This window comes from Myxine glutinosa, chromosome 13 (assembly GCF_964187855.1).
Source record: "Myxine glutinosa chromosome 13, kmMyxGlut1.1, whole genome shotgun sequence".
Taxonomy (NCBI): Eukaryota; Metazoa; Chordata; class Myxini; order Myxiniformes; family Myxinidae; genus Myxine; species Myxine glutinosa.
The window spans coordinates 89,928,947-89,950,634 of NC_136273.1; the positions used below are offsets into that span (position 1 = coordinate 89,928,947).

At 47.9% G+C, this 21,688-nt stretch overlaps 1 protein-coding gene across 1 annotated transcript in view; it reads left to right on the top strand.

The window, feature by feature from the left end:
- Positions 1-21,688, top strand: part of PIWIL1 (piwi like RNA-mediated gene silencing 1) — a gene marked incomplete at its 5' end in the record, with an annotated part of 210,131 nt that overhangs the window by 48,606 nt on the left and 139,837 nt on the right. Inside the window, 2 exons of the mRNA XM_068134816.2 lie at positions 7,088-7,168; positions 7,528-7,725. Coding sequence (XP_067990917.2) covers positions 7,088-7,168; positions 7,528-7,725 — 279 coding nt within the window. The remainder of the gene's footprint in view (positions 1-7,087; positions 7,169-7,527; positions 7,726-21,688) is intronic.

Sequence of the window (21,688 nt, forward strand, 5' to 3'; positions counted from 1 at the left end):
TTGTCTAACCTCGACTCTGATTCTGCAACTGGACCAGACGGCATCAGCCCACGGGTCCTAAAATCCTGCTCTGCCGCTCTATCTCACCCTCTCTCTGTTCTTTTCACCCTCTCTTTTGCTCAAGGTCATCTGCCAGCATCCTGGAAATCAGCAAACATTACTGCTTTACACAAAAAAGGTGCAAATACAGATCCTTGCAACGACAGACCAATCAGCCTGCTCCCAATTATCAGCAAAGTCATGGAATCCATCATTGCTTTGGATATGAAATCTTTCCTCTTCTCCAATGGCTTGATCTCTGATCATCAATTTGGTTTCAGACCAGGTCACTCTACTCTGGACATGCTGCTTCTGCTTTCTCAACAATGGATGGAGGTCCTCAATGCCAAACAGGAAATCAGAGCTGTCTCCCTTGACACATCACGTGCCTTCGAAACGGTCTAGCACCCCGCTCTGCTCACCAAACTCTCCTTCTATGATATCCATGGAAATCTCCATGCATGGCTTGCGGACGTCCTCTCTGGTCGTAGTCGACGTGTGGCCCTGAATGGATTTGTCTCATCTCCCCTTCCTGTTCAGGCTGGAGTTCCCCAAGGCAGTGTTCTGGGCCCTGTGCTTTTTCTGGTCTTTATCAATGATCTCTCCGACTCTCTGGAAAATCCTCTCTATCTCTTTGCTGATGACTCCACTCTCTGCCGCTCCATTCCTCTTCCCTCAGATCGGCAGTCTGCAGCCTCCTCACTCTCTGAAGACTTGGACAAAATCACAGACTGGTCAAACAAGTGGAACATGTCTTTCAATCCTGACAAATCTCACACTCTTACTATGTCTCTCCGAAAAGATCAACTGGACAACCCTCCCATCTACTTTCTCAACAATCCTCTCCAAGAAGTTCTGTCGCTCAAGCTTTTGGGTCTCACTATCTGCCATGGTCTTTCTTGGGAAAACCACATTTCCAAGCTGGCCTCCAAAGCCAGTCGCCGACTGGGCATCCTCCGTCGTGCGAAGTCCTTCCTCGGCACACCTGAGCTCCTCACCACATACAAGGCTTTCATCCGCAGCTCAATGGAATACTGTTCTCCCCTATGGGCCGGTGCTCCTGCCTCACACCGAGCTCGGCTTCACGCTGTTGAAACCAAAGCTTTCAGAATCATTGGAATATCCGCGATGACGCTATCTCCGAGGGCCTTTCACTTAATCACCGCAGGCCGGTTGGTGGTCTTTCCGTCTTCTACCGACTCCTCTCCGGCCTTGCTCCCCCAGCTCTCTGTGCTCTGTCCCCCAACTATTCCGACAGGTCGCACAAGATCTGCCAGCAACCCTCTGATGGTTAAACTGCCGAAATATCGGCTCTCTGCTCACCTTCACTCTTTAATTCCTCTTTTCTCCCACCTCTGGAACAAACTCCCACACTCCCTTCAATCCCACTCCTCCCTCCAGGTCTTTAAAACAGCTGTTCACCACCATCTCTTATCTTCCCCCATCCAAAACCTTGATCTTTTCTACCCCCGCTAATTCACCTCAGATCCACCTTGTTTGAAATTCCAACTTCTTTCCTGGAAGTCCTGGCAGTGTCCATATGTTTTATACCTCTCCCACCCCCCCCCCCCCCCTTCCCATGCCCCCTAACCCAAAGCCCTCTCCCTCCCACAGATCTCTCGATGTCTCCATGTCTGTCGGTCCCTGCCCTCAAATGTTGTGTTTGTGTCCTTCCCCCTCTCTCCCCATCTTGTCTACCGCTCCCGATGTTATATGTTTTATGTGTCGGTTTGTCTTTCTGTGTGATTATGATTAATGTTCGCTCTTTCACGAGCCTCGATCTTGTATACAAAAAAAAAAAAAAAAATCTCACCTTGTTAACCCCCTTGCCCGAATTTCTTCTTCCACCACCTTGAGCCAAGTCTTTCTCGGTCTTCCCCGTCCTCTACTTCCTGCTACATTAATTTCCATCACTCTTCTCAACCAGTCACTTTCTTCCTTCCTCCACACATGACCAAAACCATCTCAACCTGTTTCTCTTCACAGCATCCATCACGGGCTCTATTCCCATCATTTTTCGCAATTCATCATTTGTCGTCTTCTCTCTCAACAATGCTCCACACATCCACCGAACCATTCACATTTCCACCCTTTCCAGCCTTTGTTGCTGCTCTGTCTCGCTCCCATAAATCATGACACTTCTCACACATGCAGCATACACCTTTCCCTTCAGCTTCAACAACACTCCCCTCCTCATCAGCACGCCACTCAGTTCCCGAAACTTCTTCCATGCACATCTCATTCTAGCAACTATTGCCAAGTCCGATCCACCTCCATTCAGCATTTCTCCTCGGTAGCAAAATGTTTTCACACCTTACAGCCTCATGCTGTCGCCAGGATCCAACTCACTTTTCCTCCATCTTCAGCTCCCTCTGTGCACACCTTACACTTGAATGTAGCTGCCACACTGGTTAATGACCCTCAGCCCACTATATTTTTGATGAACCCACTCAGCGCACAGCGCACATTGTACATTGAATGGAGTTCACTCCGATACCCTTCCTGCACACACAGCACATGGCCACTTCCCAGGTCTTTCCACCTCACCACATGCTTTACCACTTGCCATCACCTTCGTCTTTCCGATATTGACCTTCAGACCTTTTGTCTCCATACATTCCTTCCACTTGTTCATCTTCTCCTTCAGTCCACCCATACTTTCTGCAATCAACACCAGATCATCTGCATACAACAACTCACATGGTAAACCCTCCTTTACGTTCTGAGCCAGCACCTCCATCACAGCTACAAATAGTATTGGACTTAGTACCGACCCCTGATGCACTCCCACCTTCACCTCAAACTCACCACTGTTCCTGTCCTTTGTCCTTACAGCTGTGCGTGCTCTTTTGTACATTGCCATCACTACTCTGATCAACCCTTCCTCCACTCCTCACTTCCTCAATGCCCATGTCACTACTTCGCGTGGAACCCTATCGAATGCTTTCTCCAGATCAACAAACCCAAGAAACAACTTCTTCCTCTTCCCCATGTACTTCTCCTGCAACTGCCTCACAATAAAGAGCGCGTCTGTCGTTCCTTTTCCTGGCATAAATCCAAACTGCATTTCGTCGTTCTTCACTTTCTTCCTTATCCTCCTCTCCAACACCCTTTCCAATACCTTCATTCCATGCTCCAATAACTTTGTCGCTCGATACGAGCCACAGTCCAGAGGGTCACCTTTCCCCTTGTATAGAGGGACGAGGGTACTCAGTTCCCAAGCCACTGGAATGCGGCCTTCTTTCACCACCAGATTACAGATCTCTGTCATTCTCTTCACACCCCAATTTCCCGCTGCCTTCAACATATCTCCCACAACTCCCGTCGGCCCTCCCGCTTTTCTACTCTTCATTGCTTTTATCGCTTCCTCAACTTCCTTCTCGGTTGTCTTCTCTGCCGGTCCTAAAACTGGGTGACTCTCTATGTTGCCATCCCATTCATTCTCTGTATTCAACAGCATTTCCATAAATCTTTTCCATCTTCCTTTAACTCCATCTGGGTCCACAACGATTTGTCCCACTTCATCCGTCTAGCAACTCACCCCCATAACATCCAACTTTCTTGTTGGATGTAACATCCTTGTTGGATGTAACTTGTTTCATAACATCCAACATACAACACCCCCATAACATAACATCCAACTTCCTCTCTTTCGCCATCTGCTTTGCAATCCTGAATACCGCTCTCTGACCCTCTTCCGAATCCAAGCGTTCTCCGAACATTTTCCTCCATGCCTCCTGCGCCTTTGCAGCCTTCTTGGCTGCCTTATAACTTTCATGCTCTGCTTTTCCTGCTCCCGTACCCTTCGCCTTCTGCCACTCCTTGAACTTCTTCCTCTTCTCGTCAATCCTCTTTCCAACTTCATCATCCCACCACCATGTTTCCGATTGCCTCGGTGGTCCTTTTGTCCATCCACATACCTCACCAACGGCTTCCAACAGACTATCTTTCATTGACATCCAACCACTTTCAAGCTCAACCACATCATCCTCTACCCGACTCAGCCTCTCTTTTAATGCCTCCCTTACTGTCACCTCTTTCAACCTCCACACCTTCATTCTCGGTTGGTACTTCACCCGTCGAGCTCTCCTCGCACCTTTCACCCTTATGTCGCAGACAACCAAGTGGTGCTGTGAAACAGCCTCCTCCCCCGGGATCACCTTTGTGTCCCGGAGGTGCCCCAACTATCTCGCCTACGCACCATCAGGTAGTCAACGGTTGTCGTCGACCCACCTGACCTGTATGCAACAAGCTTATTATCCTCTTTCTGGAACTGAGTATTACAAATCAACAAATCAGCTCCATCAGCAAACTCCAAAATCCTTTCACCCTCTCCATTTCTCGCACCATATCTGTAACCCCCATGAACTCCCTCAAAACCGTCCATACTCCTTCCCACATTCCATTTAGGTCTCCTCCTACCACAACAACTTCCTCATCTTTCACGTTTTCCATCAGCTTCTCTATCGCACACGAGAACTTGTCCTTCTCTTCATCGCTCCGACCAACCTGCAGAGCATATCCCGAGATGACTTTCACCAAGAGCTTTCCAATAAGCATTTTCACCATCATCAACCTCTCGCTCGCTCTCGTGACACTCACCACACTGTCTACAAACTCCTCAGAAAACAGGACACCAACACCATTCACGCCCTCCGGGCACCCTTGCTACACAAACTTGTATTTCTGTCCCTGCCTACCCTTCACCATTCTCACACCACTTCCCTTCCATCTCGCCTCTTGCGCACAACATATGTCCGCTCTTCTTCTGATCAATACTTCGACCACTTCACCTGATCTCCCTGTCATTGTCCCTACATTCCATGTCCCAAACCTCAGAAACCGATCTCCACTTCGGGCTGTACCCTGCCCATATGTCGTTGTAATTTTCATGGTTCTCTTTTTGAGGCAATGTTTTTATGGCCGGATGCCCTTCCTGACGCCAACCCTTTTAGTCACCTTACGGCAGGGATAAGAAAGAAGAGCACGCAGGGATACTGTGTACCTATTCTAAACCAGGGTACACACCGGGAAAATGTCGTGATGATCAAACATAATCAAGGAAGTAGATAATTTAAGAGAACTCAGGTTTTTCAGCACTTTGGAGAGAAAATGACTTGCCTTTGACAATGTCAAGACAAAATGGCTGCCAAGTCACGTGACGTCATATCCGCACAGAGGGTTTACATAAATTATGATAATTCAGACAATTACTCGACATAAAAATCTTGTTCAAATTTAATTCAGTTTTTCATTTTTAGTCCAGTTGGGTTCATCACATACTGAACCCTCTGGCGTCCGTCGTCTGTCGTCGTCGTCTGTCGTCCGTTATCTTTTCGACGTTAATACTCCAGCGTCCACAAATATCAACCGATTCTGATCAAACTTGACATGCAGCATCCTTACCCCAAGGACCAGGTTGGTATTGCATTTCAGCCCGATCTGTTGAAAAATGGCGGACTTAGGCTACCATTTTGTTTTTGGTCATGAAAACGACGTTATTCTTGGCGTCCACAAATATTAACAGATTTTGATCACACTTAGAATGTTTAACCCTTACCACACAAGGTAGGTTGCTATTGCATTCCAACCCGATCCGTCACAAAATGTCCGCCATAGGCCGACATATTTTTTTCAGCTCTTAAGAAAAGCACAATATTTTAGGATGCTGAAACTGAGAAAGAAGAGTGCTAGTTTAAAGTTGTCCAGTCAGTTCAGTTGAGGTCTGCTTCCCTGGAAGCTCTAGTTTAACCTTGAGGTAACTTTGTTGGTGGAAATGCCATTGTGTGACTTCCTCGATTTTGAAAAGTTGCAAACATCACTGACTATTATTCCCTCCCCACCCATCCCCCCACCCTCTTCATTACTTTTTGAAAAGTCTTGCACAAAGTTGTTTAATCTTGCATCAATTATCTAAATGAGGCAAGGCAGGTTGGTCTGCATTATTAATCTTTCTGACAGGTTTTTTTAATAGCACCATCTGCCCTGTAAATTGGTAGATTATGTAGATAAGTGAAGATAATCACTTGCGAAGATAATCCAAAATCTAGGCTCTCTCCTCACCTTCACTCTTTCATTCCCCTTTTCTCCCGCCTCTGGAACAAACTCCCTTCAATCCCACTCCTCCCTCCTGGTCTTTAAAACAGCTGTTCACCATCATCTCTTAACAGTATCTTCCCCCATCCAAAACCTTGATCTTTTCTACCCCTGCCGATTCACCCCAGATACCCTTTTTTTTGAAATTCCAACTTCTTTTCTGGAAGTCCTTGCAGTGTTCATATGTTTTATACCTCTCCCACCTCCCACCAAGCCCTCCCCCTCCCACATTTCTCCCGATGTCCCTGCTCTCAAATGTCGTGTTTGTGTCCTTCCCCCTCTCTCCCCATCTTGTCATCCTCTCCCCTTATTTTGTGTTTTATGTGTTGGTTTTGACTTTTTGTGTGATTAATGTTAGCTCTCACGAGCCTCTATCTTGTATACAAAAAAATAATAATAAATAAGTGGCACCTGCGTGTTCTGTACTTGCTGGTTTATGTGCAGCTGCAGTCATTTGTTGCCATGCTGCATCCAAGGTAGTTATTTTTTAAAATAATCTACATTTCATAGGCTCACGTATTGTGATAAATCTATATATGTTTGTTTTGTTTCTCATTTTTTTTGTCGGCAGAATAACTGGCCAATGAGGGCAGCTATAATTGCCAAATTTAGCCGAAAGCTTTATATTGTGAATGTCTCGGGAGAGTTAAATTTTGAGCCCCAACGACTGTCGAGGTTAGTGCCTTCTGGGGTGTTATTAGGTATTGCTTTAAGAGGAAACGACTGCGTTATTCAGCATCTCCATTGAGTGCATTCTAGTTGCTATTGGATTTATTGTAATATTTGAAATAGTCACATTGCCACAACTAAAATAATAATTTAAGGGATTGCCTGTTTGTGTGGGCATATCACAAATTGCTTTTGGTATTTTATCATTTTTTAATTTTTGTCACTTGCACTTTGGTGTTGTGTTGAGGCATTTGACTTTTTTTTTTAAAATCTGTACATTCAGGGTGCTGCGTTTGATGGACATGCAGCAGGTTGGGCGGCACTACTACAATCCCAACGATCCGATTTTAGTCCCCCATTACAGGTTTGTCTTTGGTGCACATCTCAAAAGCTGTGATCGTAGTTCAATTCAATCATTACATTGAACTGATGATTTGGACTAAAGCTCCCCCCCATCCCTTTCCCTTTTCTTTCAATGTGGGGACTTAATGTGGCCTTGAATAAATAATGTGGTACTTGATGGGAGAAAAGAAAACGTCAATTTTTTTTATGAAAGGATAGGATGCCTAATGTCGGTGTGGAAATGCCTTAGGTCGGTCGCAATTAATTTCTATAATCGATCACAAATGGAATATTCTCTCGCAAATTTATTTTACATCTAAATCTCCCCACCACCCCCTCTCACCCCTCCCCCCCCCCCTCCTCCCCCCATTACCCTGACAGGTTGATGATCTGGTCTGGTTTTGCAACAGCAATCCTTAGCTATGAAAGCTCTGTGATGCTCTGCATGGACCTGAGCCACAAGATACTGCGCAATGACACTGTACTTGACAGCATGTACAATCTATATGAGCAGACAAGCAATGAGGCTTTCCATGATGCATGCTTGCGCGAGTTCGTTGGACAGATTGTGCTGACCCGGTTAGCATTTTGTGTTGAAAAGGGAGAGTTTATTCGGTTGTGAGTGGGTTGTTTGGCTTTGTGAGCAGATCTTGGAAATGTGTTTAAGATTTCTGGACGGAACATTTTGAGACTATGCTTATGTAAATTAATGCGCTACGCACATGGGATTAAGCAATTGGTTCTGTCTGTCATACAGATGCCAGTTTATGGTCAATGAACTACTTGACCAATTGAATTTTATATGTTGAACACTGGCGAACATGAATTGGAACACGAACCTGCAGTTTCCCAATACTTTGGTTTGAATTTGGCAAATTGTATTAGTGTTCCAAGTGCACATGTGCACTTGCTGTCTTGCAATTCATTGTCTGGCTGTCAAACAAAATGGAAAATCATTCCAAACAGGAAACTTACTGTTTTTGGAGATTTTATAAAGTACCCAAACAAGCACGAAGAATGTGTTAAAATAAGATAAACTTCCAATTCAATGGGGTTTCTTGCTACAGCCTTTCAAACTTTATCTTATTTCAATTGCTTTATGGTTATAATTACATATATATTGTGTTGTATATATATGTGCATATGTTGGTCTTCAACTCCAGGAAGGGAAAAGACGAGGGTTAAAGCATCAGCAGTTTAATGAAACACAGCAATACACAAATGTGGAGTCTGACCAGAGTGCAGAGCTTAACACGCAAGGCAGTGCAAACTGGACCACACTGGAGATACACTGGAACACAACCCATTATATAGGCTGGGCCTGAGTAGAAAAAACGTTCGCTAAATCAGATTAACTCTGTGCTGAAGCAGTGACCCCAAGATATAGGACACTGGGCTAGTACAGCCCCTGTCGACATCCCTTAATTAATGAAAGGAATTAAGTTGAAGGCACAGATGGAAAGTGAGACATTATGTCATTATCAAGCCATTATCTAAAGCAGGACTGTACCAGCATCATCAAGGACAGGAAATGTATGTCACAGGGGAATTTTCAGTCATATCAAAAGGCAAACAAGCCAGGAATGCAAGCAGTGAACAAACGTGCAGGCAAGTTAAACATAATTAATCATGTGTCCCTTCGGCAGCTGTTTTGGGGACAGGGTCCGTAATCGTTTATTGCCTAGGGCAGTCTGACCGAAGGATGAACTTTACAAGTGCAGTCATTAGATAGTAATTACTGGGCCAAGGGGCCATTAGCAGTTTGAAGCAAGCCTTAGTTTGGTTATCATCTTTGTCCCATTTGGACAGCAAAATACAACTGTGTGGAAAGTGTCCATCCTTGTCCTATTTGGACAGAAAAATACATGCAACTGTGAGGAAAGAAGGTTCAATCCCATTTATTTAAAAGCAACCATTAAGTGAATATAAACGCAACTAAACATGCATAATCCTTGTATTACCTATATGTTGGTACACAAACCCCCTGGTTCGGAGCTGATGCCCGGTCGGGTCCCGAATTCACCCTCGAGGGAGCGTAGGTGCAGCCCGGTCGCCGGCCTAACGAGGGCACTCCTTATGCAGGCGCGGTCCTCGCGAATCAAGGCGAACAATGGACGTCCAATGCCATCAAGCCTTGTATATGTAATCGTTCTGTGGGGGAAAGGGTGGCACATACATCATCACAAATCTCCTCCTCATTATCTGAATCAGTATCTGTGTCCGTGGTGTCCGGTGACTTGCATTGAGGGGTAAACCAAATATGTTTGTTACAAATGGTGGTACTCCCGGACAGTTGTTGGTCATTTCATCTTTGCTGCTTGCATAGCTCTCAAAAGAACCTTTATTACTAAGGTCGATAGAAATCCAGTCAGGAGTGGCATGGTCATCGGTGTCATGCCAGGAGTCGTAGTACGCCCTGTCCTGCCAAGAATCGTCCAGGCCTTCGTCCCAGTCGTGGGTGTTCGGATCTTGGCCCGAGATGATAGAGTTGGCCGGTTCGCCGAAGGCTTTTGGGTCCTTCCCATGTATCGAGAGGACCATCTCGGTAGCAGTGGTTGGTGTAGTCCATCCTGTGAAACATTTTCTCACACAAACCAGGATTAAGGCTTTCATTATGACCAGGGTGAGTACGATTCCTACGATTATGGCCAGGACAGTCAACAGCCATTTTACAATGATCCCGGTCCATCCTCTGAACCAGGCTGCTATCCCGGACCATACATTATTAGCTTCTTCCTTTCCCCTTCGGTTATCTGTTAGATCTTGCGTGGCTGCCTTAAGCCGGGCAATTGAAGCATCTATCCCTTCTGACTCATCTGGGATGAAGGTGCAACATTTCCCATCGATTATCCCACATACTCCTCCCTTTTCTGCCAACAACATATCTAAGGCTACACGATTCTGCATCACCATAGTTCGCATGTGTACCAGTTCATTTTCTACTTTCAGTTCATTGATTCGGGTCTCGTTTCCGATCCGTTCCATCACCAATGCCAGGCTATCTATTCGCCAACTATTCATGGTTACTCATGCCTGGGGAAAAAAGGCTCCTAGTGGAACCTGCCACCAACTTCCGTCCAATTTTACTGTCCCATCTTGTTTCCAAAGGGAGAGGCCCTGTCTTTCCCTCCTATGGATATACCCTGTTTCGTTAAAATGGTCTGCCAAGTGTACCTGGGGAAAAATGGATCCTAAATAACAAGTCCCTCCCCAGTGTTCAGGCAGGTATGGGTATGCCTTGTTACCACAAATAAACATTACCCCATGGGGTGTTACAAGAGCAGAGGCCATGCATTTACTAATTTCGGAAAGGGTGGCGTTTGGTGTTCCCCAAGACATCGTTAGGCTCGCTACATTATGCTGGGCCTGCTCATTCACCGTTATTCTAAGGGTTCCTCCCTTTTGTTGCGGGGCGATGGGCGGCAGGGTGTGGGTGCATTCTGAGGTTCCCATCTGGACATGTCCCTTTCCTATGAGGCATAACCGGCCCTCTTGCTCTACCACCCAGACTGGGTCTGGTCATTTGCCTAACAGGGCTTGACTAATACGTGGGGTATATTGGAAACTATGGGAACACACTGCTGGGTGCTTTGGGCCTGCCAGCTCCAAGGTTGTGGTCAAACATGGAGTTCGAAAGGGTCCTGAGCACATATCTCGTATGGACAGGGGTAATACTATCATAACTATTCTTGTGGAACTAGTGTGGGGGGAAATGCATACACATCCAACAGCGTGATCGGTTTTGTACCTTTGCCATTGCGCGGGTAACCGTCCAGTATGTGTTTTCCTCTGCCTTCTTCCTCACTTCCTTGAGAGGTGGGGAGTCTAAAAGGTAAGTGGCGCAGGGGGGGCAGCGCAGTTTGATGTTGGGCTGGCGAGGGGGCCATACTTCACATTCGAGTACCAAAGAGCCATTTTGGCCTACGAGGGCGTTGGTAAGTAGGGTATCTTTTTGGGGGCCCGTGCCCCATTGATATCCTGCGTAGGCATACCATCGTATGTCCCCGGTGTATTTTCCGTCCTTTACCTCCCTATACTTAGACAGGACTGTGTGTCGTGTCGTTTGTACCTGTGCCGTATATCCATTTACCACCCTTGTTGCTACCCATCTCACATATAGCCATCTAAAATGGGTCTCCAACTCGCAGCAATTTGCCTCTATCTGTTGTCCCCAATGAACCGTTATGTGTCGCATTGTTAATGGGGCAAGTGGGGGTAGTGTTGGTCCAATTTCGTTTACTGGTGGTTCGGGAAAGTTAAATTCCTCTAGGTTGAACCTAACCCCCGGGAATAAGGTGGAGCGTGTGCGTGGATACCTAGCCTGGGCGAGGCCCAGGATTCCCATCATCATGATTATCGTCGCCCAAAGGCGGCTGTGGTGCCCCAAGAGGTGCATTGTCTTTATCAGTAGGAGTTGTCGGTGATGTAGGTGCTTCTTGGGTGGCAGTGGATGTAGGTATGGCCAACTTACAATGCGTGGCATGCACCCAAGACGACTTGCCCTCACAGAACACCGCCGTCGGTGTGGTCAGGAGAACCTGGAACAGCCCTTTCCACCTTTCTTCCAATGCAGTCTTTCGGGTGAAATGCTTCACCAGCACATAATCTCCTGCCTCGAAGGAGTGTATGGGCTTGCTCGCTGACTCCGGTAGGGCCTCCCGAACTCGTTCGTGTATGCTGCGCACCACATGGGACAAACCTATGCAAAACTTTAAAAGCATGTCATCCATGATAGGCAATTCGAGTGCCGCCATATCCACTGGCGCGGATACCGGCAAGCTCATGGGCCGTCCCATGAGTATCTCGTGGGGGGAAAGGCCGGTGGTGCGGCCTGGAGTATAACGAATGCTCATTAACGCTAGCGGAAGAGCCTCCGGCCACTTGAGGCCTGTTTCAGTGCAAATCTTGGCCAACTTACCTTTCAATGTGCCATTCGTACGTTCTGCAAGTCCCGCCGACGGGGGGTGATATACGCAATGGAACGACTGTTTTGCCCCCAAGGCCTTAAACACGGCCTTAATGACGTCCCCTGTGAAGTGCCCGCCCTCGTCGGACGACACCTTCTGCGGGATGCCGAACCGACATATGATGTGCCGCATGAGGCACTTGGCCACCGTTGTAGCGTCAGCCTTGACGCATGGGTAGGCTCCACCCATTTGGTGAACATGTCCACCACTACCAAGACATGTTTAAAGGACATGCAGGGTACCAAATTGAAAAAATCGAACTGGATATGACAAAGGCCCGACCGGAGCGGGATGACCTTTGTCATGGCGATACCTGGGGGGAGCCCCCCGATTATGGTGTTGGCATATGGCACATGAGCGGCAGACCATGGTGACCACGGCCGAAAGACTTGGGGCTGCCCAGGTAAAATTAACCTGCTCCATCACCCCCCTATGGCACACATGGCCATTTTGATGAGCCATGCGTGCCAACCATGGCAATAAAGCTCGTGGTGCCACGGGTTTGTTGTCAATTTTCCATAGCTGCCCTTCCATGGGGCGCTGAGCTCCCAATGAAATCCAATTTTGATGTTCTGCTTCCGAGGCCACGGCCTGTAACTGTATTACATCCGCCCCGTGGTGGCGGGCATTGGGATGTCCGCCTGGGCGGTTGCCTTGGCGCCCTGTTTGCGCGTAACTACTGGCATGTTATACCCCGCCTGCTGGTTCGCGGCTTTCCCTGCTGCCTCGTCAGCTCGGGCGTTTCCATGCGCCACCGCATTGTCTGTACGTTGGTGGCCTCGGCATTTGACTACTGCTATTTCGTGTGGTAACATAATGCTGTGGAGTAGATTTCGCACTAAGCCCCCATTTTTGATGAGTGTTCCCGCCGAAGTGAGGAACCCTCTCATCTTCCATATGGCCTCTTTATCGTGGACCACTCCGTGCGCGTACGCCGAGTCAGTATAGATAGTGACTGCCTTGTCCTCGCTTACTTCGCATGCCCTTGTGAGCGCGTACAGTTCGGCCTGCTGTGCCGACCAAGTGGGTGGGAGGCGGCCGCTTTCGACCGTCTCTGTATCCGAGCATACTGCATATCCGGATAAAAGGGATCCGTCCCACGCCCGTTTTGCTGATCCGTCGACGTAATAAGTGTGGTCGGCTTCCTGTAACGGAGTGCCTTACCGTCGGGCCTTACCGTCGAAATCAATTGGACCACGTCTGTACAAACGTGTGGGTTCCCTTCCCTCCTCTGTTGGCAAAAGCGTTGCTGGGTTAAGGGTAGTACACCGCTTCACCGTTACATTTGGTGCCGTAATCAGTGCTGTTTCGTATTGCATCAGCCGAGTGGCTGTGAGGTGCTGTGTGCTACGTTGCTGAAGCAACGTATGAACGCAGTGCGGTACCTGTAAGAGGACCGCATGTCCCATTACTATGTCGGCTGTCCGTTCGACCGCATATCGGGCAGCCGCCACACCTTGTAAACACAGCGGAAAGCCTTGTTCTACCGCATCGAGCTTTTTGCTGAAATAAGCGACCGGACGTTCCTTATCTCCGTGAGTCTGGGTTAACACTGACTGTGCGAATCCCCCTACTGCATGGGTAAAAAGCGTAAAAGGCTTCTTATAATCGGGGAGGCCCAAAGTTGGGGCCGTCATCAAGGCTCGTTTGAGCCCTTCGTAACAGCGAATGCGGTCGTCCGTCCAGTCCACCGTCCGTGGCTGGTCATTTTTCGTTGCCTCATACAGAGGCTTGGCTAGTAACGCATAGTCAATTATCCATGTGCGGCAATACCCTGCCATTCCCAAGAATCACAGCACCTCCCTTTGTGTGCGTGGTAACGGGGCCTCCATAATGGCGGTAACCCAGCTCGTGTTGAGCTCACGCTTCCCGTGTGAAATCGCATGACCCAAATACGTAACTACTTCCCGCACAAATTGCAATTTCTTCCGGCCTACCTTGTGGCCTTTCTCGGCTAGCGCGTTTAGCAGCGCTAGTGAATCCGTCTCGCAGGCTTCCTTGGATGGGGAGCAGATTAGTAAGTCGTCGATGTACTGTAGCAGCACCGAGCCGCCTGCCAACTGGACGTCTGCAAGGTCGTGGTGTAGCACCCGCGAAAACAGGGTGGGGCTATCTGCGAAACCCTGCGGAAGCACTGTCCAAGTATACTGGCGCCACCTATAGGTGAAACCGAAGAGGTACTGGGACTCTGGAGCTATTGGTACCGAAAAGAAGGCAGAACACAAGTCTATGACTAAAATGTGTAGCTTCCGGCAGAATGGAAGTCATGAGCACTTCCGCATTTGGTACGACGGGGTGTATACCCTGAATTACCTTGTTAATTTCCCGTAAATCTTGCACGAATCGCCACTTTCCTGTCATTGGTTTCGGTCCTGGAAATATTGGGGTATTACATGGGCTAGTAGTCTCAATTATTATTCCCTGCTGTACAAGCGATTCTATCACCGGGAGGATGCCTGCGTCGGCCTCGCGCCGAAGTGGGTATTGCCGAATATGTGGTAGGGGCACCCCCTCCTTAACCGGTATCACCAGCGGGGGCGCGTCCCTAATGCGGCCCACCTCGTTCTCGTGTTGCGCCCATAGTGTCGGTGTGACAGTGTCGAGAAGCCCATCGGAGTCCCCTGGGGTGGTGGGGACTGTTCTAACCATGTGTGCTGCCTTTGGTGGTAATTCCACCATCTCAAACTTGCCTCGTCTTTGCTGTGGTAGCACTTTAATCATGAACCCTTCGTCGTTATCTAACACCTGGATCGTTTGGTGTTCGACCTCGTATTGATATCTTACTGGCGTATTTCGCAGCCGACCCATCATCCATCCGACGCTCTCGGGTGGCCATCCTCGAGCGGTGCTGAGGGTAACGTGCGCGGGCACCCCCTTGGGGTACTTAGCTGTCGTTTTCTGGTGCGGCGTTAGGCCTACTTCAATTCCGATTCCCTCTCGACCAATCCATATGCGTGATAATTCGAGGTCAGAATACTTTCCCAGGGCTTCCTTAACCATGTCTAGATAACAGTCTGTCGCTTCCTGCCGCGTCATAACAAGCTGTACAGTGCGGCGGATCGTGTTTCAATTTCGTAGCTATGTGGTGTGTTTCTAGCCATTCGCAAATTGCTTGTGACTCCGCTCCGACCATGTTAATCATATCGGTCCATGCTGCTAAAGCCCCCTCCTCCAGCCGCCACCAATACACGGTGGGGCCGGCTCGCTGTAATGCCATCATTAACAAATCTCGATTTGATTCCCCGACGTCGACGTATACGCCTTCCTCGGTACACGCGATGTTGCATCCTAGTCGGCAAAGTAAATCTCTTCCTAATAAATTAGTTGGGGCGGTGGTGGTCAGAAGGAATGCATGTTTAGCTTCTAATGGTCCGCACGTTACTCGCGCTTCCCTCGACACTGGGAGAGCCTCTAATTTTCCCGAAACGCCCTGAATCTGGATGCTCTGGCGTGTAGGTTTCAAAGTTGGTAATTGTTCCTTATTAATAGTACTGCGGGTCGCCCCTGTATCCACCAAAAAGTCTAATGGCTGCCCATTTACATCTAAAGTCAAGGTCGGTTCCTCATCTGGGGTCATCGTTATCAATGGACATTCCTTTGGCGGCCCGCATTCGTCCCGTCAATAGGTGTTTCCATACGGCGGCCCTTGCCTTCCCTGGGGCCCTCGTTGTCCCCTTGGACAATCCCGTCTCCAGTGGCCCATTTGCCCACACTCGTAGCATGCCATTGCCCCTTGCCCCGTAGGCCCTTGTCCCGGAGCTCCCTGTTGGTTTGGCCTTCGTCCCCCCCTGGGGGGAGGTGGAGGCCCTTGCCTTCCCCTCGGAATCTGTTGGCCTGGGGCCGGGGGGGCATATGGCACTCCCGTACCGGGGGGTGTCCATGAGGTGGGGCCCATATTAGAAGGTCCCCAATGTGGTGTCCATCCTGCCGTGGGTATTTGCGGCGGCCAATAACCTGGCGGGGGACCTGACGCTGGATACTGCGGTGCAGCCCATTGGGTTTGGGGCAGTACCCACATCTGGTTCCCTGGCCCACTGGGGCCTTGTGGTCCCTGGGGTACTTGCATTACAGCCGCCTGTACCACTGGGGTGGACGCATCGTCGTCACTATCTTCATTCTCGCTGTCATTTCCCATTATTTCCAATTGAGGGGATTTCTTCTTTCTCCCCCCTTTTTGTTTCTTCCCCTGTTGCTGTGCTAATTTATCTCGCACCAACATCTGCAGTAATTCCTCCTTCATTTCCTTTTTTTCCTCAGAGGAGGAACCTGGACATTGTTCGGGTTTCGCACATAATTCATTGGTTGGCATCCCTTTCCAGCCGAAAAGAACGGTCTGTACTTGTTTTTTCAGTGCTGGCCGAAGCCCCTCCACTAGATAATTGTTCACCAAGGGAGGGGGTAGTCCTCCAATTTGAATTTGTCCTCGTCCTCCCCATCGTGCTATAGCTTTCTCTATTCTCTCCCGAAAGTCGCCAACCGTTTCTCCTGCCTTTTGTTTTATGTTCCCAATTTTTCCCCAGTCTGGTCCTCCAGGCGGCGCTAGTGCATTGTCAATGTTGGTTAGAAGCAAATGTTTTCAAGCCTTGCCAATCGTTGGGATTCATTGGGTTTTGCTGCCGCGCGACGGGGTCATCTGCTGGCCATGCCGTAAGGGCTTTGGCCTTTTCCCATACTTTCGGTGGTAGCACGGATGCTCCCAGATGACAAATGTCCCTCCAGTCTGGGTCCCCTTCCGTCATCCAATTTCTGAGCAATGCTACTATATCCGAGGGTTGGTCAATCAACATATCCTTAACCCTCTTTTGCATGGCCGTTAAGTCAGATTCCTTCCAAGGCACCCGTTCCCTTACTATGACGCCGTTTGCCCCGATTCCCACGCATCGCACGGGGAACATCCCTTTCGTTTCCTCGGTGGGCTTTGTTTGAACCTGGTATTCCTCCACTGAGGGATAAAGGGGGGGGATGTCCAATGTGGACCTATTTGACCCGGGAGACCTGAGATATCCATACCCCCATCGCCCTCACCCTCTCCTGGCGGAGCCGAAGCCTTCCGTGGCCCTTGGGCGTTTACGTATGTTGTGTCCGTTGTTTTCCTAATGGCGCCTTTGATCCTGGGACGGGACCGAGGCCTTGGGGGGGTTGGGAAACTGGAAATTCACCTTCCTCATCCTGCTCTTCCTCCTTGGAGTTCGTTCGAGCTACCATCACCTTCTGACTTGACTGCGCCATAAGCGCCTTCATCTGTTTGTCCTGCTTCTTCCGACTCTGCTTTCGCTCATCCTGATATTTCCCCAACTCCCCTCGCAGAATCGCTTGTTTAGAAGCTGCCTGTCGTTTCAAGGCTTCGACCTTCCACCACCCATACAATTTCCATGAGTCTGGTGGAAGACTCTTTTTCTTATCCATGGCGTCTAACGGCCCATATAGCGCTTCCAACCTGTCTAATGCAAATGACCCTTCCTCCGGCCAAGGATTACTAAGATCCTTGGTCAATTCAGCCCATGCTTTCCCTGGCTGAATGGCAGCATATCCATGCTTCTCCTTCATATAAAATGCCGGGGTATTCTTTAGGGGTTCTCCCTCTACTCCTTGCTTATTACCCATCCTCCTTTCTTAGGCTGATCCCTTCTTGGTAGGTCTTTGATCGAGACGCCGCTTGGTCCTCACTACCTCCTTTCCTCTAAAACTTAACTTATCACCTTACACTTCGCTGGGGTATTCCCTTACCTGAGGGGTTCTCCCTCTTAACCTAGCCTTTTCCCCACACCGGGGTTTTTTCCTGAGGGGTTCTCCCTCCTATCTCGGGCGCCCTCCTTGCTTGATTCGTTAAACCACTGTGCTTTGCTTAAATTTGGTTCGGGATACACGCTTAGCCACAGTCGACGGAGATCGGCCAAATCTAAAGGAGGGGAAGAGGCTGTCCCAATTTAGGTGTGCAAATATGCTTACCTCTGCCGAAATATGCTGGCGCCAGCTGTGTGTGCCTCTCCTGTCCTGAAGAGCCCTCCAGTCGCACCTGTGGCCAGGTGATCCCACTTCTGACACCAAAATGTTGGTCTTCAACTCCAGGAAGGGAAAGGACGAGGGTTAAAGCATCAGCAGGTTAATGAAACACAGCAATACACAAATGTGGAGTCTGGCCAGAGTGCAGAGCTTAACACGCAAGGCAGTGCAAACTGGACCACACTGGAGATACACTGGAACATGACCCATTATATAGGCTGGGCCTGAGTAGAAAAAACGTTCGCTAAATCAGATTAACTCTGCGCTGAAGCAGTGACCCCAAGATATAGGACGCTGGGCTAGTACAGCCCCTGTCGGCATCCCTTAATTAATGAAAGGAATTCAGTTAAAGGCACAGATGGAAAGTAAGACATTATGTCATTATCAAGCCATTATCTAAAGCAGAACTGGACCAGCATCATCAAGGACAGGAAATGTATGTCACAGGGGAATTTTCAGTCATATCAAAAGGCAAACTCAAGCCAGGAATGCAACCAGTGAACAAACGTGCAGGCAAGTTAAACATAATTAATCATGTGTCCCTTCCGTCGGCAGCTGTTTTGGGGACAGGGTCCGTAATCGTTTATTGCCTAGGGCAGTCTGACCGAAGGATGAACTTTACAAGTGCAGTCATTAGATAGCAATTACTGGGCCAAGGGGCCATTAGCAGTTTGAAGCAAGCCTTAGTTTGGTTATCATCTTTGTCGCATTTGGACAGCAAAATACAACTGTGTGGAAAGTGTCCATCCTTGTCCCATTTGGACAGAAAAATACATGCAACTGTGAGGAAAGAAGGTTCAATCCCATTTATTTAAAAGCAACCATTAAGTGAATATAAACGCAACTAAACATGCATAATCCTTGTATTACCTATATGTTGGTACACAAACCCCGACACATACATGCCTCACAATAAGTTAGGGATATTGTGGGAGTGAGTTTATTTTTATTTTTTATAGGTGTTCGGGGTATTGAGTATTGTGAATAGGGTATTGAAATCAAGAATGCTGTGTTTTTCACACATTAATAACCATAGAATTAGGACCAACAACTTTTTTCAACATAATACACAAAATCAACCACACCGAAGAACCTGCCAATATCCCTAACTTATTGTGAGTTGTGTGTGTGTGTGTGTGTGTGTGTGTGTGTGTGTGTGTGTGTGTGTGTGTGTGTGTGTGTGTGTGTGTGTGTGTGTGTGTGTGTGTGTGTGTGTGTGTGTGTGTGTGTGTGTATATATATACAAACATACATATATATATATATACACACACACACACACACACACACACACACACACACACACACACACACACAAACACACACAAACACACATAAACACACATACACACACATATACACACACATACATATATACACACACATACATATATACACACACATACATATATACACACACATACATATATACACACACATACATATATACACACACATACATATATACACACACATACATATATACACACACACATACATATATACACACACATACATATATACACACACATACATACATACAGTCACGTGGAAAAAGTAAGTACACTCCATGTAAAGTTTTGACTTTTTCAATATATTTCAACATACAGCTGGTGCCTGGTGTTGGTACATACAACAACAAGCCTGGTGTTGGCTTAGCGGCTAGCGTGCCAGCTTAGGATCCTAGGATCCTGGGTTTGAATCCCGGTCGATCGCTGAATTAACGCCAGGGGGGTTGACTGAGCCTGTCATCCTTCCGAGGTCGGCTAATTGAGTACCAGTTCACTGGTAATTCCCTGTTTGTCGTAAAAGGCGACAAACAGGGTTGGCGGCAGGAAGTGCATCCGGCCGTAAAACATTGCTTCAAAAAGGGGACCAACAAAAACAACAACAAGCACGGTGCCCGAAAAAGGCCAACCCTCGCTTTGCGGGGAAAAATGGCCTCTATAAAGGTGTTTATTTTTTTTTATACAGCTATTTGATCTTCATTTCAACAATATTGATAGATAAAGATCTCGATTTGAGATCTCGCGAGATCTTTGTCGGCGAGGTCATGTCTTTTCGAAGCTGTCCATGCGCTCACGCTTTCGAAGTTAAGTAATTTTTCACAATTGTGTTTTTGTCGAAACTGTATCTATCTTTCGGTGTGTGTACCTATAGTGTGTCATTAGTCAGATAATTATCGGTGTTAAGTTTTCATACATGTATACAAAATCGTCGGTTAATTTGTGTCGCGTATTTTGAGGCCTAGTAGGCTACCGTGTCCGACCTTGAGGCTTTCTTTTTCTCGCAGCGGTCCGTCGATTGTGCTGCAATTGCTTTCGTTCTCAGTTTTTGTCCCAGTCTTTCACCCCATACTTCCTTGTTTAAAATCTCAACTAAAAAAAAATAAAAATAAACCCCCAAAAAAATATTTCCTCCTCTGTTCTTATTAGTCCCCTACCGGTGTACACCGGAGGGGACCATAGGTTTGCACGCCGTCCCTCCGTCCATCAGTCCGTCAGTCTGTCAGTCCGTCACGCAAAGAACAGTTTTCTGGGCTTTTTTTTCAAAACGCTTAATGCTAATGATTTCAAACTTGGCACATGGTTTCCTCATGATAAGTTACAGGTCAAGTTCAAACTTCACGACGTTTCGATCATTTTTGACAGTTATGGCACTTTGAACCTCAGGCACCACACTCAGGCACCTCCGGGACACAAAGGTGATCCCGGGGGAGGAGGCTGTTTCACAGCACCACTTGGTTGTCTGCGACATAAGGGTGAAAGGTGCGAGGAGAGCTCGGCGGGTGAAATACCAACCGAGAATGAAGGTGTGGAGGTTGAAAGGTTACAGTAAGGGAGGCATTAAAAGAGAGGCTGAGTCGGGTCGAGGATGATGTGGTTGAGCTTGAAAGTGGTTGGATGTCAATGAAAGATAGTCTGTTGGGAGCCGTTGGTGAGGTATGTGGCTGGACAAAAGGACCACCGAGGCACTCGGAAACATGGTGGTGGGATGATGAAGTTGGAAAGAGGATTGACGAGAAGAGGAAGAAGTTCAAGGAGTGGCAGAAGGCGAAGGGTACGGGAGCAGAAAAGGCAGAGCATGAAAGTTATAAGACAGCCAAGAAGGCTGCAAAGAAAGAGGTAGCAAAGGCGCAGGAGACATGGAGGAAAATGTTCGTAGAACGCTTGGATTCGGAAGAGGGTCAGAGAGCAGTATTCAGGATTGCAAAGCAGATAGCGAAAGAGAGGTGTGATGTGATGGGGGTGAGTTGCTTGAAGGATGAAGTGGGACAAATCGTTGTGGACCCAGGTGGAATTAAAGGAAGATGGAAAAGATATATGGAAATGCTGTTGAATACAGAGAATGAATGGGATGGCAACATCGAGAGTAACCCAGTTTTAGGACCGGCAGAGAAGATAACTGAGAAGAAAGTTGAGGAAGCGATAAAAGCAATGAAGAGTAGAAAAGCGGGAGGGCCGACGGGAGTTGTGGGAGATATGTTGAAGGCAGCAGGAAGTTGGTGTGTGAAGAGAATGACAGATCTGTAATCTGGTGGTGAAAGAAGGCTGCATTCCAGTGGATTGGGA